The 15,234-nt window shown below is 39.3% G+C and overlaps 1 protein-coding gene across 1 annotated transcript in view; it reads right to left on the bottom strand.

The window, feature by feature from the left end:
* Nucleotides 1–1,211: 1,211 nt before the first annotated feature.
* Nucleotides 1,212–15,234, bottom strand: part of NDFIP1 (Nedd4 family interacting protein 1) — a 33,830-nt gene continuing 19,807 nt past the window's right edge. The window contains exons 4-8 of the mRNA XM_073355697.2: nucleotides 14,107–14,194; nucleotides 12,385–12,509; nucleotides 10,004–10,070; nucleotides 7,252–7,357; nucleotides 1,212–3,498 (exon numbers count right to left, since the gene is read on the bottom strand). Coding sequence (XP_073211798.1) covers nucleotides 7,254–7,357; nucleotides 10,004–10,070; nucleotides 12,385–12,509; nucleotides 14,107–14,194 — 384 coding nt within the window. The 3' untranslated portion in view covers nucleotides 1,212–3,498; nucleotides 7,252–7,253. The remainder of the gene's footprint in view (nucleotides 3,499–7,251; nucleotides 7,358–10,003; nucleotides 10,071–12,384; nucleotides 12,510–14,106; nucleotides 14,195–15,234) is intronic.

The raw sequence follows: 15,234 nt of genomic DNA, 5'->3' as shown, positions 1-15,234 counted from the left end.
CTACCGCCGATTTTGTACTTGGGCACTTCATTTTTCATTTCTAAGTGTAGTATTTTGCACTTGTCTTTACTAACTTTCATCTGGTTGATTTCAGACCCATTCTCCAATTTGATAAGGTCATTTTGAATGCTAATCCTGTCCTCCAAAGTGCTTACAGCCCCTCCCAGCTTGGTGTCAGCTACATTTTTTATAAGCATATTCTCCATTTCATTAGCTAAGTCATTAATGAAAATATTGAATGATATTGGACTCAGGACGGATCCCCACAGGGCCCCACTTGATACGTCCTCCCCGTTTATCAATGGTTCATTGTCAAATACTCGGAGTATGGTTTTTCAACCAGTTGTGCACCCACTTTATAGTAATTTCATCTAGACCACATATTCCTAGTTTGCTTATGAGTATGTCAAGTAAGACTGTGTCATAAGCCATTAATCAAGATCGATCAGGTCTACTACATGCCCGTATCCACAAGGCCAGTAATCCATTATTTGTTCTTGACAAATCCAAGTTGGCAATGTATCACCCTACTATCCTCTAGGTGCTTATAACTGATCTTTTAATAATTTTGGTTAGAGATGTGATTTATTTAACTGAAATAGCTATGCTGTAACAACCTCTAGTGTGGACAGTTACACGGATATAAAGGTGGCTCATAGAAGAAGCATAGCTTATTCCTCTTCCCATACAGGAATAGTTATACCGGTATAAAGCACCTTGGTATCACAATAACTGCATCCACATTAGGGGGTTGTACCTCTTTATACCAGGATAGTTAAAGTGCTACAATTTGGTGTATGCAGACAAGCCCAGAGTCTTCTAGATCGCTTATTCCATACACAGCTAGCTAAAGGGTCAAAGCAACTTGACATTTCTTATATGGAAATTGAGAGATTTTTAAACCCAAAGTAATTCACTACAGGGTCAATCTCTTTCCTCATCTGTGCTTAAACCCTCTAGATTCCCAGAAGTAAATTCTCCTTTGGTGTCTGTTACCCCATCTTTTATACGATCAAAGTGAACCCTTACTGGGTCATTCTAAGGAAGAAGTATAGACCTCTGCTGCATTTTCTCTACTTCACATGCCACCCCCTCCCCCCACCAAACACTTAGAACCTGTTCCTCTTGCATTTCTGTGCATGTTACTCCCATTTAATGGGACTTGTGTGTACAGGGTTAGCAAGATTAACATGACTGAACCTGAGACTTGATCAGAATACAATTTTATCTAAATAAAAAGACACAGGAAAAAACAGTGGTGTGGCATAAATCTCTTCTAGGCATGAGTTTGGGATGGCTGCATTACAGAGTGAACTATACATGACAACCCAAATATATGCCAATAAAGCCTCACCACCATGTATTCTGCATAGGCCATGGCATGAAATACTGGACCTTACAACTGTTACTGGGGCAGAAGTGAATACCCAACTTACGCTTTTTTCTTTTTTTTTTCTTTTTTTTTTTTTTTGCGGGGGGGAGAGAGAGTCTACATTCAAGGGAAAATATATTTTTATGCCAGGTTGATATAAAAAAAAATGTCTGCTATTTAAACTTGCTCAAGAATTTAGAATATTGGGAGTCCTAGGGTGTTGAACTAATGGGCAAGGGAAGAGGCCAAAGGTGTGTAATAAATTTACTTTATCACACAACTGTCACCACCACATGTGTGGTATAAAATGGTTTAACTGCCAAAAGATTTGCTTCTGAATCCCCAAAATAATTATTTCAGCTTGGAATTTAGAGAAGCCACTGCTGAACTCCATTTAACAACAACAGATGCTTCAAGCCCAACCATTCACCCATTTTTACAGAATATTCCCCCCACATCCCTATAAATACACCAAAACTAATGATTCCTTAAACTAGAATTGATATCTTAAATGTAATTGAACACTAGGGGTGTCTGACAAGTCTCTGGCCACCAAATGAACGGAAACAGGAATGCAAAATATTCCAGTTCTCTGAATATACAAGACCAAATAAGGCCCAAATGCCAAGAGAATAAACACAAGGCTAATCTACCAAGTTTGGGCAAATGTGAATTAGAGTTCTCTAATGCTGCAGATATTACTTTGCAGGATAAACTTAATTCCCCCTGCTGCAAATGTGTACACTTATTCCTATTTAAAAAGGAAGCCTCTGTGTAAGCTGCATAGATCTTTGTAAATTCAACTGCCCATTTATCACAACTGTATAATCATGAAGACTATGAATAAATCATTTGACAAACAGATAAAGTTATACATTCTGGACTAACAAAAACAATTTAAAATTGTTCATATAACCGCTCGTTTTGAAAATGCCAGAAGGATAGCTAGTATTTGGTCGTTGCCTGAAGGACTTGACAAACTGTTTATATAAAGGAAGAAAGACCTTGAATTTCAGGAAATAGATGTGTAGAAAACTTTCTTCTAACAGAAAACAAAGTTCCATTTGTACCACACTGGTTTGCAAGACATTAAACAGACTGTATTGGCAGCTGATATCCAGATTCCAATAAACTTCATTTTCTAAATTAAACACTTATCTACAGCAAAAATTGCTACATAAGTGACATTTATTAACATTCTGCTATATTTACAGTTTTAACATAGTAAAACTCCAAAGTGAATTACCACTTGGCAGAAAGCACGAAAGTGCACATTAAATCTACATTTATAATGCATCATAGTTTCTGCTAACACAAATTATAAAAGCAAGAATTACAGGTATGTTAGGGATCATCTCAAAAGTCCCAAAGCCAAAAAAAAAAAAAACCGACCTCTTTTTTGCAAGGTCAAATTTTATCATCCAAAGTTGCATTGTGATCTTTGAGCTTTACACTACCAGCGTATATTGCGAAAATCCCTATATAGTCCAAAAAGTATGCAGTATGAAAGTAAAATATCCTGCAAGGTTTAGAAGAGACTATAAAAAAACAATACTGGTGCCACCTTCAGAATAATACTTTTTCCCCCAATTATGCCATAATCAATCTATTGTGCACACAGATTTTACTTTCAGGTATAGAGACAGGACAGTTTTAGATTTAACAGCAGATAAGTATATGCAGAAATGTAGTCATAACAAAACAGTCTTCTAAACTTTTGAGAAAACCCCTTCAAAACAGCCAGCATTATACATTATTTTACACTAAAATACTGGATTCCAGAATAATTTTTTAAGATGGAGAATGACATAAAGCAAGACTACCCCCTAGTGGCTAGAGGGGCATAGCTCATGCTATACTACAAATACTATATAAGGCATTATTAGTACATCACAGACTTGACTGCAATAGCTTTTCCAAACATTAGCCCACTAATGAGTCAATGATTACAGAATTCTGCATTAACTATTAAAATTTTACACCTAGAAACAGTACTTTTATTTATTTATTTTAAAGCAGGTGATTATTTTTTCTTGTGTTCAGAGTCTTGATTCACTTCCTGCAGGTGTCCTGTTACTTCTTGAGGGAGAATTCACTAACGCAGGAAGACATTTGCCAGAAAACATCTGTCAGAGAAGGATATTGAATATTGAAACTATAGTTAGATTGTTATTTTGGTTAAGAAAAGGAAGTAGGTTACAAAGAGTGCAGGATGTCGGAAGACATACGACATGCATCTGAGGCATAGTTACAAGATTACAGCGATGGCACAATTACACAGTAGTTTTCTGCCTATTCGACAATTTCAAAGAGTTCAAACCCCTTTAGAACGTAAAGCAACAGAAAAAGAAAGAACGTGCCAGATTCTGATCTTGGTTCTCCTGGTGTAAATCCACAGTAACATCAGTCAAGGCACTGGAGTTAACATGCATTTGAATAATGGCAGAGCAGATTTTGACCCCATGTTTGGTTTGGTTTGTCTGCGCCCTTAATATGGCTACATTCTAGTAAACATATGGGATATTGGAGAAGCCAAACCTCCTAAACTCTCTTTCCCGATTACTCTAGCTGGGATGTTTTTGCACCAAGGATAAAGTCTGAAACTAGTACACCTACAGTGTAGTTTGTATCCTCTGCTTGGCTACTGATTTGGTCTGCCAACTACATGCAGTCATATACCAGGAAGATTTCCAGCAGTGATAGATAACGTGATCCATTAGAACACAGTATTTAAACAGCATATGCCAAGCTTTCAGCCTGGTTCATTTTACTTTTAACTACTTTTGACTTGCACAAAGCACCCTCTCCCCAGTCCCTCAGAAAACTAAAACCAACAATCACCGTCCTAACAGTGACAGGTTCCAGAGTGTTCTGTGCACTTCTATCACTCACTCACAGTGGATGGGATTTTATTGAAGAACAACTCTGTTTGTTGTTTTGTTTTTTAAAGTGATACACACTGGCCTGTAGTTCAAGTTAACTAAAAGGAGTATTCTCAGAAAATCCCCACTCCAAGTTCACAAGCCACTCGCAAGCAATGAGCCTTGGGCCTCTTCTGGAAGCCTGAGCCATGCTTTGGAATCTTTTATCCTCTCCTCATTCCATGTCCTCGCAAGGTCTATCAGTACAGGCATATTTGGAGAAGGTTATGATATGCTGGATTCCATCACCAAATTTAAATTACCTAATTCTAAAAGGAACAGTTCTTTAATGAAAAGGAAGCAGAGAATACAACACTAACTTCCTCACAAGGTTCCCAATACATAGGTAGAGATTTTTTCCACCACCTACCTTCAATATTACTACAAATAGTGTATTTATAATATCCCCTCTATTATGCTCAGCATGTCTGGCTCTCATCAATGGTGTTCTGATGTGGGTGGAGTGCACTAACAAGTGAACGCTAATTAGAAGTAATATTTTCCTTTCTTCAGTGGTCAGCATTTTTCACAGCTATTTATTCTCGGAGACTTTAAGGGCATTTTAAAAGCAAAACAATTGAACAGCCTTATTTTGATGATGTCTACTTCAGCTCTCTCAGAAGGAGAAGAAAGCGACACACGGACAAGTGGAAGAGCTGGTCTTTTGTTCCTACAAAGCACCTACACAGACCACAGAGGCACAGCAGATGTAGAAACCCCAGTGAGATATGTGCAGCTACAGCAGCTGCATGGGAACTGATCAAATATGTGCTGTAATGTTTTTAGAAGGATGCAATGCAGTCCAAATAGTTGACTTACACAAGTCAGTCTTTGGTATTATTGCTATGGACAAATCAGCCCCTATTTCATCCTTAAGACAGAATTTTTAGAGATGGATGGGGGTATATTCCTGGAGCTATGAGGAGAGTGAAGAGGGTAGAAAGAACTTTTTTGTTGTTTTGATTTACTGGCTGGCGGTTTGTGTATATTCAGATAGGATTTCTGTTGTTGTTGCTGGATGATCATTATTATGCTGTTATAAGACTTTCAGGGCACCTACAGCTCTTCGTATAGTTTGTTTTAAGTCTAAATAAATAAAACAGATGTGCTTTAACACAGGCCTGAAAATCCAACATTTAGGGCCACAAAATCCAGTAATAAAACTTTTTGTCTTCTCTGTAGTCAAATGTACACTTCACATATAATTACATTCAATTTGAACAAGACAAATTGTAATTTAATGCTAACCTCTAACATCCTCCAACTTTCATAATAAATCATTTTTAGATATATAATCAAGTTTTTTAACTTGTGAGAAAGTAGGTAGTGAAACAGCTGCTTCCCTTCACTGGCACCAGAAAATATAAAAGAGAAATCTGATTTGAGCAAGGATGCTATAGTGATACCAGAAGTGTTGTGTGGTGCTTCTCTTCAATATTTCACATTATAGGTTTATCTGAAGAGTCCAACAGAGTGCAGTTTAGGGCATGTTGAAACATCAAAGCCTAAATTTTCATAGTACCTAATGTTTCTGGATGCCCCAATTGAGACATCTTAAAGAGGCCTGATTCAGAAAGTGCAGAGGACCCACACTTTGAAAGACAAGCCCCTTTAATGTATCTCAGGTTGGGCACCCAAAAATGTAGGCACAAAATCACTACTTGCATTTCAAAACGTAGGCTTCAAGGTCTATGTGACCAGGAACCAAGCAACTCCTATAAGAAATGAAGAGCTGCTTTCAGGAAAGAAGCAAATCAAGTCACTTGAAGAAGAGCAGAACATGAGTTGCTGGGACCAGAAATAGCTTTAGTATTCAAGTATTAAATAAGTGGCTGTACAGCTAGTAACAATGTGAATTTAAGAGGGGTTCAGAGGTTACCACAAACCCTAAGAAGGGGAAAACCCAAGCAAACCAACCCACCACACAGCAATTTCTTTTTATAGCATTTTCAGGTTCAGTTTAATAAAGCAGAACCACTTGCAATGTGTGTGGTTCCTGGCCTAGTGACAATGGAACAGGAAAACAAAGCCTTGGTTTTGAAGGCCAAACAATTTAATGACACCTGATTCAAAGTTTTGTTTTTCGAACTATTACCCTGGTTACAACTGCTTCAGCTCTGTCCTGGGGAAATCTAGCTTCATAGAGCATCATGTTGCACTCATCATCTAGGAAGCAACCTCTTACTTACAGGGATTTTTTTCTGCCTCAAGAGAAAGAAAGTTAATCCTAGCCATAATCTATTGTAAGAAGGAAATGCACTAAACAAGTTGAACTACTTAAGCCTCCATCAAGGTCCCACCAAGATTTCAGCGAAAGACAAGAACAAGACAACATGTTCATGTGCAGCCCAAAAGTGGGTGAATTTTAGACGTAAAAAAAAAAAAAAAAATATCCTTAAAATTATTCAGGTACTACAATTAGTTAAAGGCATGTGGGAGTGGCTTTCAGAGTTTCTCCCAGAACTTGGCAGAGAATGAGTAATACAGAAAACCCAGATGAAGTGCTGGTTCTGGGACATAAGCCAAAGACATTGCTATATGCCTCTGCTCAGGCGTGGTCTGTGACCTTAACTCAAGTTGAAGGTATGTCACATGTTTCAAGCGCATTACTAGTTCTTAAAATCACATCCTCCAGGGTGCACAAGTGTAGCAAGCAATAGGGATCTGTTCTGGTATTTCAAATCTTGGAATCTAAAGCATCTAAAATTCCCTTCATCAAACTCTGGAGCAGATACTTGATACTTCAAATTAAATTCCTGCTGTGCTGTCATAGGGAAGCTGGACTAAGAAGTATGTAGAGTAGCTGGCAGCCCAGGAAAAAAAATATCAGCCACTGGCTTTTGGCCTGCGAAATCATAGCAGAGCAGACCCAGTCTAAAGAAATTGCCCAGTAAAGTAAAACAAAAACAAAAAACAGCAAAAAAAAAAAAAAAAAGCTCAAAAGTGTGTAAAATTTACCTTTAGTAAATAAAGAGAACTCTGGTCCTGGGGAGAGTGGAAAATGTATCCGGCATCTTCCGAACCTTTGCATAATTGATAAATCCTCTGAGAAACAGCAGAAAGCCTAAGGGGAAAAAAAACACATTTGTTCAGTTAAGAAACTGAATCTATATAATTTCCAATGTTTTCTTCTCTACTTAGGAAAGGACAGTCCATCTCACAATGTCTTACAGAGAAGGCCTCTGATTCTTAGCACTTGTGGCATTTAACTGACTATAGACTTGTTTCTGAACTATGATATTAAAGTTTTGGATTTCCATATTAATGAACAACAAGAAAGTTTATCTTAAGGGTAAACCTAATTACCAAGAAGTTAGTTCTACAAATCTGCAAGTCACCTAAGGAAATCTAAATTGCTAATTAGGATGAATGCTTTAGTGATCAACCAATTTAGAAAAGGTAGTAACTCAAATAAATGAGGAATAGTTTTATGAAATGTAGTCATGTTTCTTGGAAATTTATGATTATGTCACTAAAGATCCAGTACCATTTTCTCTGACATATTCAGTACAATTCTGCTGCATCTTTCTGCAGTTGATTTTTGTTGGTTCCTGGAGTGTTTCCTATGACACATTTTACCTAATTTAAGAATCTTGGCATGTTCCGAGTTGCGTATACTAGGTTAGCAATTCTCAAACTGTGGTTTGAGACCCCAAAGTGGGTCACAACCTCCTTTGAATGGGGTCACCAGGGCTGGCTTAGACTTGCTGGGGCCCAGAGCTGAAGCTCGTGCCCCACTGTCCAGGGCCGATGCCAAAGCCCGCAGGCTTCAGCCATGGACAGCAGGGCTCAGGTTGCAGGCCCCCTGACTAGGAGCTGAAGCCCTTGAGCAGTGGGGCTCAGGCTATGTCTAGTGTGTGTCCCTCATCCCCGGGCAGTGGGGCTTGGGCAGGCTCAGTCTTCATTTCCCTCTCCTGGGGTCGTGAAGTAATTTTTGTTGTCAGAAGGTGGTCACGGTGCAATGAAGTTTGAGAACCCCTATACTAGGTAAAGAAATTCTGCCACCTAGCGGTGACTTAATTTGTTGCACACAAAGGAGGTAAAAGAGTATTATTTAGTATTTAGGTAGCATTTTCCATCTGATGCTCTCAAAAACTGTGGAAGTATTGATGAACTAAGCCTCCTGCAGTGAAAGGAGAAAAAATAATTGTAGTAACATTAGAAGTGTACATTGCGGAACCAGAAACCTTATCGTCTGTCATGTTGCTGCTTATTTTGTGTGTTTATATGTATTTTATATCGATCTATCTTATACATATGATTTGAGATCTCTGGATTAAGAGTGTTATAGAAAAGAGATTATTACTACTAATATATATTTGGTTGTGATACTTTTTTCTATATTTAACCTTATAGAAAATAAAAGCATTTTATTAAAATATTACGAATTAAAAGCCCAGTCCCCAAATACACCACTTTTGATGGGTTCTCTCGCTTGAGTAGGAGTTTGCAGGATCAAGCTCCAGAACAAAGTCTTTGAAACGAAAGCTGAAAACCGTGATACAAGAGATTTATCTTATTTACCATATGCACCATTGAAAGAACAGACCCAGCAAGTTTATGAATTGAATTACCTTTGAGGTAGATTTCAGTAGAAGATTGAAGGGAAAAATATATAAAAAAAATATTACTCATTTTCCCAATATGACAAACAATAATAAGGTTTCTGATTCCACACTACACGTTTCTGATGTTATTACAATTATTTTTTCTCCTTTCACTGCAGGAGGCTTAGTTCATCAATACTTCCAGTTTTTGAGAGCATCAGATGGAAAATGCTACTTAAGTACTAAATAATATTCTTTTACCTCCTTTGTGTGCAACAAATTAAGTCACTGCTAGATGGCAGAAATCCTTTACCTAGTACAGTACAAGAAACTCAGAGCATGCAAGATTCTTGAATTAGGTAAAAATGTGTCGTAGGCAAGACTCTGGGTCAAAACAAAAGCCAAAACAAAACAAAACAAAACTCAGCTGCAAAAAGATGCAGCAGAATTGTACTAAATATGTCTGGGGAGACTTTGGGGTGGTCTTTTCAGCAACAGGTTGCCTTAGAAAGGTGGTCTTTTGTACCAGTTTCACTGTACTATCACTTTTATTCTTCCACACAGATAGATTTACAGCTAAATATTAGCCACAGAGTCAAAGAACAGAATTGCTGAGTATCAGCTGGTTACAACTCCAGGAGGCATATTTGGAACAGTGACATGCATTTCAGATTGATACTACAAAGTTAAGTATCACTTGGCACCCATATAACTGGTGTTTTGCTGCAGCAAAGTTGATCTACATATTTTTTGATACTTAATTTCTCAAAGGGCCCACCAGTCCTCATGATGGTCCCAAGAGCGACTGAGACTCAGTATAGGATTTAGAACAAATCACAGTCTACTTGCATTTTAAAAACTTGAGTGCCATAGTCTAGTGACTCAACTCCTAGCAGCTACTGTCAGTGTGAGGAAGTGCTGCTCTCTGATTTTCTTACTCTTTTTTGGTGAGAGGATGTGTATGCTTTTACTCCTTAATTTTTTGATGACAGTAGAGGAATTTAAATACACACACAAATTTCAAAGACATTCACTACCAGAATAAAATCATTTTAAAAAGATAACATTTTGGCCTTATACCTTTAAACATCTGGTAATGAAAACAACAACACTTGTCTCTAAAAGTCACTTTTGGCATAACTTCAAATATTGTAAGGACTTACCTAATACAAGGAAAACCCACCAGAGCCAGTACTGACCATCAAAGTAACCAGGGAAATAGGTTGAGAACTAAAAAAGAAAACAGAAATTATAACACTTGGTACTTTCTGGGCCCAATCCTGCTCCCACTGATGTCAATGGTAGCCAGACGGTGCCCTCTATGGCCTTGTCTACACTGGAGGCAGCAGTAAAATGTGTGTATCCACAAGCCACAGTGAAAAGCAGGCTGCATCCACACTGTAGTGTGAAGCCATACGGGACAGTGAAAGGCTCTGGCAGTGGGATACTACACTGCTTAAAATAGCAGTATAGGCAAGGGAGGCATTTCTTGGGAGCATAGAAGGTCATACAGGGTATGTACCTTAAGGTTCTGGTGTGTCTTTACTCTTCTTGCCTAAGCAGTGCCTCACCGTCTACACTGCTAAATTTATACCTGTGCTCGGGAAGCATGTGGTATGTGTACTCGACATACGGCCATAAGCACAGACATAGCCTTACTGTGAGATAAGCACAAGTTACAAATCCTAATTGCTAAAAAGTAAGAGGTGTACACTGATCTGAGGGAACGGGGTCATGTATAGCTGTTCCTCACAAACCCCAAACTGCTCCACTGTGACCAAGGAGACATATACAAGAGACTGTTCAACACTCACCAATACTTCTCCTGAGATCAGCTAGTAGGGAGACACTGCTGAATGACAGCTCTTCCCATTCTCCCTCACCCCCCTGCTGCCTAACAGCCTCTGCCAATTTTGGAAGCGAAAGGCCAGGCTTGCAGTAGTAACCCCTGCTAACTACAGTTCAAGGTTGGATGATGTAACAAAACAGCAGTGAAGCTGAAGTTAAGCTCTTGTGGGTATGAGAAATTCTCGGACTTGAAAATCTGTTACTGGGAAAACTGCTTCCTATTAAATGAAAAGTGACCTTGGTGCTGATATAATTATAGAATCAAATTTCATTATGTTGTCAGTGGTAGATTATTAACTTGATTTTTCGTTTTTTTTTTAAGTTTAAATCAGAAGACGGATAAGTTAGAAAAACTAGATACTAAGGTTGAAATCAAATTCACAGTTAAGGCTGCCAGTCTCTCTCACTTCATTTCTTATCTCAGGAAATGGCACTTAGGTCTTCTGTATGAGACGCCTGTAGTACCTAAGCACTGTACAATGGAGACAGTTATCTCACTAGATGTCATATTTGCAGGATCTGAGTCCTGGCACAAAAGGATTAAGTGATGACCTTAACTCTGAATCCCTTTGCTTTTGGTCTTCAGAGCCAATTTTTTTTATTGGTTTCCCTTGCACATCTGCCTGCAATTCTTCTAGTCACAGGCTGCACACACAACATGTTTGCTTGGACAGAAATTGGTTTGACATTTTCACAAAGATATAGATTTATAATTTTTCATTCCTTTCCCCGTTAAAAGCCTTTGCTTTCTTCACCGGCTTTATTTTCACAAAGAGGATTTTTTTTTTACTTCAAGAATAAAACATCTGGGGTAGGTGGTATCTCTTTTAAACAAATATTGCTTAACGGACACCTATATATTACACAAGCTGCTTTACCTAATAAGAAAGAGACACTTATAAAAAATACAGCGCTCCTCTGGCACATTATTCTTATTTGTTACAACAACAAGGACCATTACACCATACCAGAGCAGTGTCATGTTACCAGCTCTGTTCAATCTGTCACAGACCCCAGTCCCAAAGCACACTCCTAGATGTGCCTCAGCTGTGTCAGATGAGAATAAAGCAAGCAGAAAGGGTCATTTAAAAATTACACCTGAATCAAAACAGTCCCCAAGGAACTTTTGTGATGGTCAGGGAAACAAACAGGCCAATCTTCAAAAAAGAACTGCTGAAGGATTTAGGGCAAATTTCACTCTTGGCAAGAAGAGTCCGCACAAAGCCCTCTATGCCTTCCATTTAGCCCTACTGTGGGTTGCCTGAGGGGAGCAGCCATGCAGAGAGGCCTTATATCCCCTGTATGCTGAGGAGGTCAGCTCCACACCGCACTGAACAAGTCAGAGAGCAGAGGTCTTTGTGGAAGCTGAAATGTCAGACTGAGTGGTGCCAACAGTGCGTGTGGAGTGGCAGCAGCTACGCATGTGGGTTGGGGCCCTAGCCACAGATGCACTGTACCCCTACTCGTGGGGTGGGAAAGGACAGGATTCTTCCCCTTCCAAAAACCCCTGCTTAGTGCACAGTACAAAGCCCAGTAACTCAGGTTTTTGCGGGTGTAAGTTTTGCCAGGCAAAAAAGCTATTTAATTATGAACTGAGAGGAGCCACTTATTAAGTAATGTAGCAAATACACAGAGGCTTTATGATTGTCTGGGCTCTCCCCCCCCCCCCTTTTTTTTTTTTTTTGCACTAACTTACCCTGACAATCAGGATCCACTTAATGAGAGACAGACCAAACCCCGAAATGGCCCCATATCGTCCTGCAGCTGAAGTGGTCAGACAGAAGGACAAGAAAAATCCAATCCAGTTGAAGAGGAAAGCCACTGAGAAAGCAAAGGGAAAGCAATAGGTCAAAATGGCTGGAACCTGAAGCTAGACAAATTCAGACTGGAGATAAGGTGTAAAAATTTAACAGTGCGATTAAACAAACTATTGGAACAATTTACAATTGGATTCTCAACCACTGACAATTTTTAAATCAATACTGGATGTTTTTCTAAAAGATCTGTTCTAGGAATTATTTTGGGGAAGTTGTATGGCATGTGCTATAGAGGAGCTCAGACTAGCTGCTCACAGTGGTCCTCTCTGGCCTTGGTATCTATGCATCTATTAAATGCCTCCTCATATTTTTAGGCTGTCTTCTTCTCGTGTCCTTCCACCACAGATCACAGGTTTTTCCAGTGTTGGGCACATGTGTAGCCCTGCCAAGATCTTTCATAGTACATGTTCCTCCAGGAGCCAGCAGAATAACAGATATTCTATTGTTTGTGTTTCATCGCAGTCACATGTATGTTGGTCATTGGAATAGCCCCACTTCCACATACTGACTTTTGCCTGTCCACTCTTGTTTGGAGGTAATTTAAAACTTCACACAAGTTGTTGCAAGTGAAATGAGTGTTTATCTTTTCCTGTTGGCTTCAATCAGGGTTTCCCCCCAAATCTTTATGAACAGCAGACAAACTTAGATTTAATATCTGATCCTCTGTGCGTTCTGAGCCACGAAAGCCTGCATCCCCTTTTAACTCAGACTACGAGAATGACTCATGACAATTTAGTTACACTATGTATGTGAAGAGCATGAAAGCACTGGAAATAAATGCTGAGACACTAGCCCTTTCCTAAAATACTGAGAGCTACTTCACTTTTAATGTTCATCCATTACCAACTAACTCAATTTTTAAGAGTTCAGAGTATGGGTTTGCCGCCCCCAACCAAGAGAACATAGTCCCAGAAGTTTGACTGAACCAAATAAATAACTAGTTTTCATAAAGAGCAGAGATGTTTTAGGATCTCTCAATGGCATGGTCAGCAGCATACTACGTGAATGAACAGCCTTGGAACTCCTGATCATCAGTTCCCTTTATGCACCCTCCTTTTTGGGGCAGGAGGGAAAGAGGAGGGAGGACGAGAGAACATTCACCATACTTTAGCACCCTCTAGTGGTACATCACAGAGTGGCACTGATGTTTTGTAGGAGTTTCTACTGCTATTACCCTACAGCTAGAAATTTTGGTTTGCATGATGGGATATATATAAGGCAAGAATTGGTTTAGTGAACGAAGAGGTGCATCTCCACAGTCTAGTCACTGCCTTGTGGAGGTGAACAGCTCTTCACAACATGTTATTAATGAGGTTTATAGGGAGAAACAGAAACAGATATTGGGGGATACACTTTAGTGGAAAAAAAAAAAGAAAAGAAAAAGAAGGGGATGGGGTTTGTAATGAAACCCATGACTAACTTGGAGAGTTTGACACCTGCCTGACTAGTCAATCATTTCTAGAGGAGGAAGAGAAATTCTTCCTTTCCCAGAATGTCACACTGGCATATCTAGTTTTTCCAGCTATACACAACGTACATTAAGAGGTTAACTTATTCTTGTCTGGACTGAGGAAAAGCTCAAGGTTCTATTGGGTACTTACTGAAGAATGTTAGCATGAAGATGCCATCGTTTCCTATCCTCAGCTGGTCAGTATCATCAAAATCATCCCGTGCCACAAAGTCATCCTCCTAAAAGTGGAGAGAGAAGGGAATGGAGGGAGGTCAGGTTTAATGCAATCAAAGTCATACAGCAAGCCTGAGGTTATGAGCTTACACAAGATCTTACAGGAAAGGGCTATCAACTTGCAGAGATCACAAAGCTCACATTGCAAGGGTACAGAATATCTTTTCATTCCCTCCTTAAGGACAACAACATTTCTGCATCTCCCTTTGTACCTGAACAATTGCTAAAGATTATATAAGACATGAAATACTGACTTGTCAGGTGAGATTCCCTGTTTTAGGTAGCCCCCCCCCCCCTCTTAGAAAAAAGAAAATAAGGATACTCCCAATACCGACCATACAATTTACCTCCTTGTCTTTCTCTAACATTTTCCCTCATTGGGACAACATCATATGCAGTCTCAGTGGGACTCAGGCTCTTATGGGAGAAGAGCTACTAGCATTAGACAGCAGATGCTGGTAGCACTACTACCAAATGTTTGCTGTGATCAAGGAGCACGAGGGAGGAGGGCAGACCGCAACGGAGGAAGAGAAGGAAAATCTCGCCTGTCAGAGACAACGGATTTTATTATTCACAGACCAGAAGAGCCAGTTCAAAAAGTGGTAGGTGTGATAAGGAAAGCCAAGTTACCTAACAAGGTAGGAAAGAAATCAAAATATGACCACCTACTTTTCAAGTTTTGTTCTTATTTGATCACTGGGTAGGATATGGTCTATCTGACAAAGGTATGAAATGAGCCCTGACCTCTGAAGCTTTACCAACTCCCATTTCATAACAATGAAGACACCTGAGCCTGAACGACAGGAACTCACTCGAAAATTGGGTGCTGAGAGATCTTCTGATGGGAGGTACTTCGGAAGTACAAATTAGTAAGTTGTAAGATAAAACAGTAAGGCTACACATGTAGCCTGTATCAGCCTGCCAAATTAATCAGTACTGCATGCACTAGTGCTATTGACATGCCTTACATGATGCCAGTGGACCAGACAAAATGTTTTTCAAAAAAATATTGTAGTACACTGAGAAAACCCCCCAATGAGAAAAA

Source organism: Lepidochelys kempii, chromosome 8, assembly GCF_965140285.1.
Source record: "Lepidochelys kempii isolate rLepKem1 chromosome 8, rLepKem1.hap1, whole genome shotgun sequence".
NCBI lineage: Eukaryota > Metazoa > Chordata > Testudines > Cheloniidae > Lepidochelys > Lepidochelys kempii.
The sequence above is the reverse complement of the archived record's forward strand: the minus strand, read 5'-3'. Positions and strand labels throughout refer to the sequence as shown.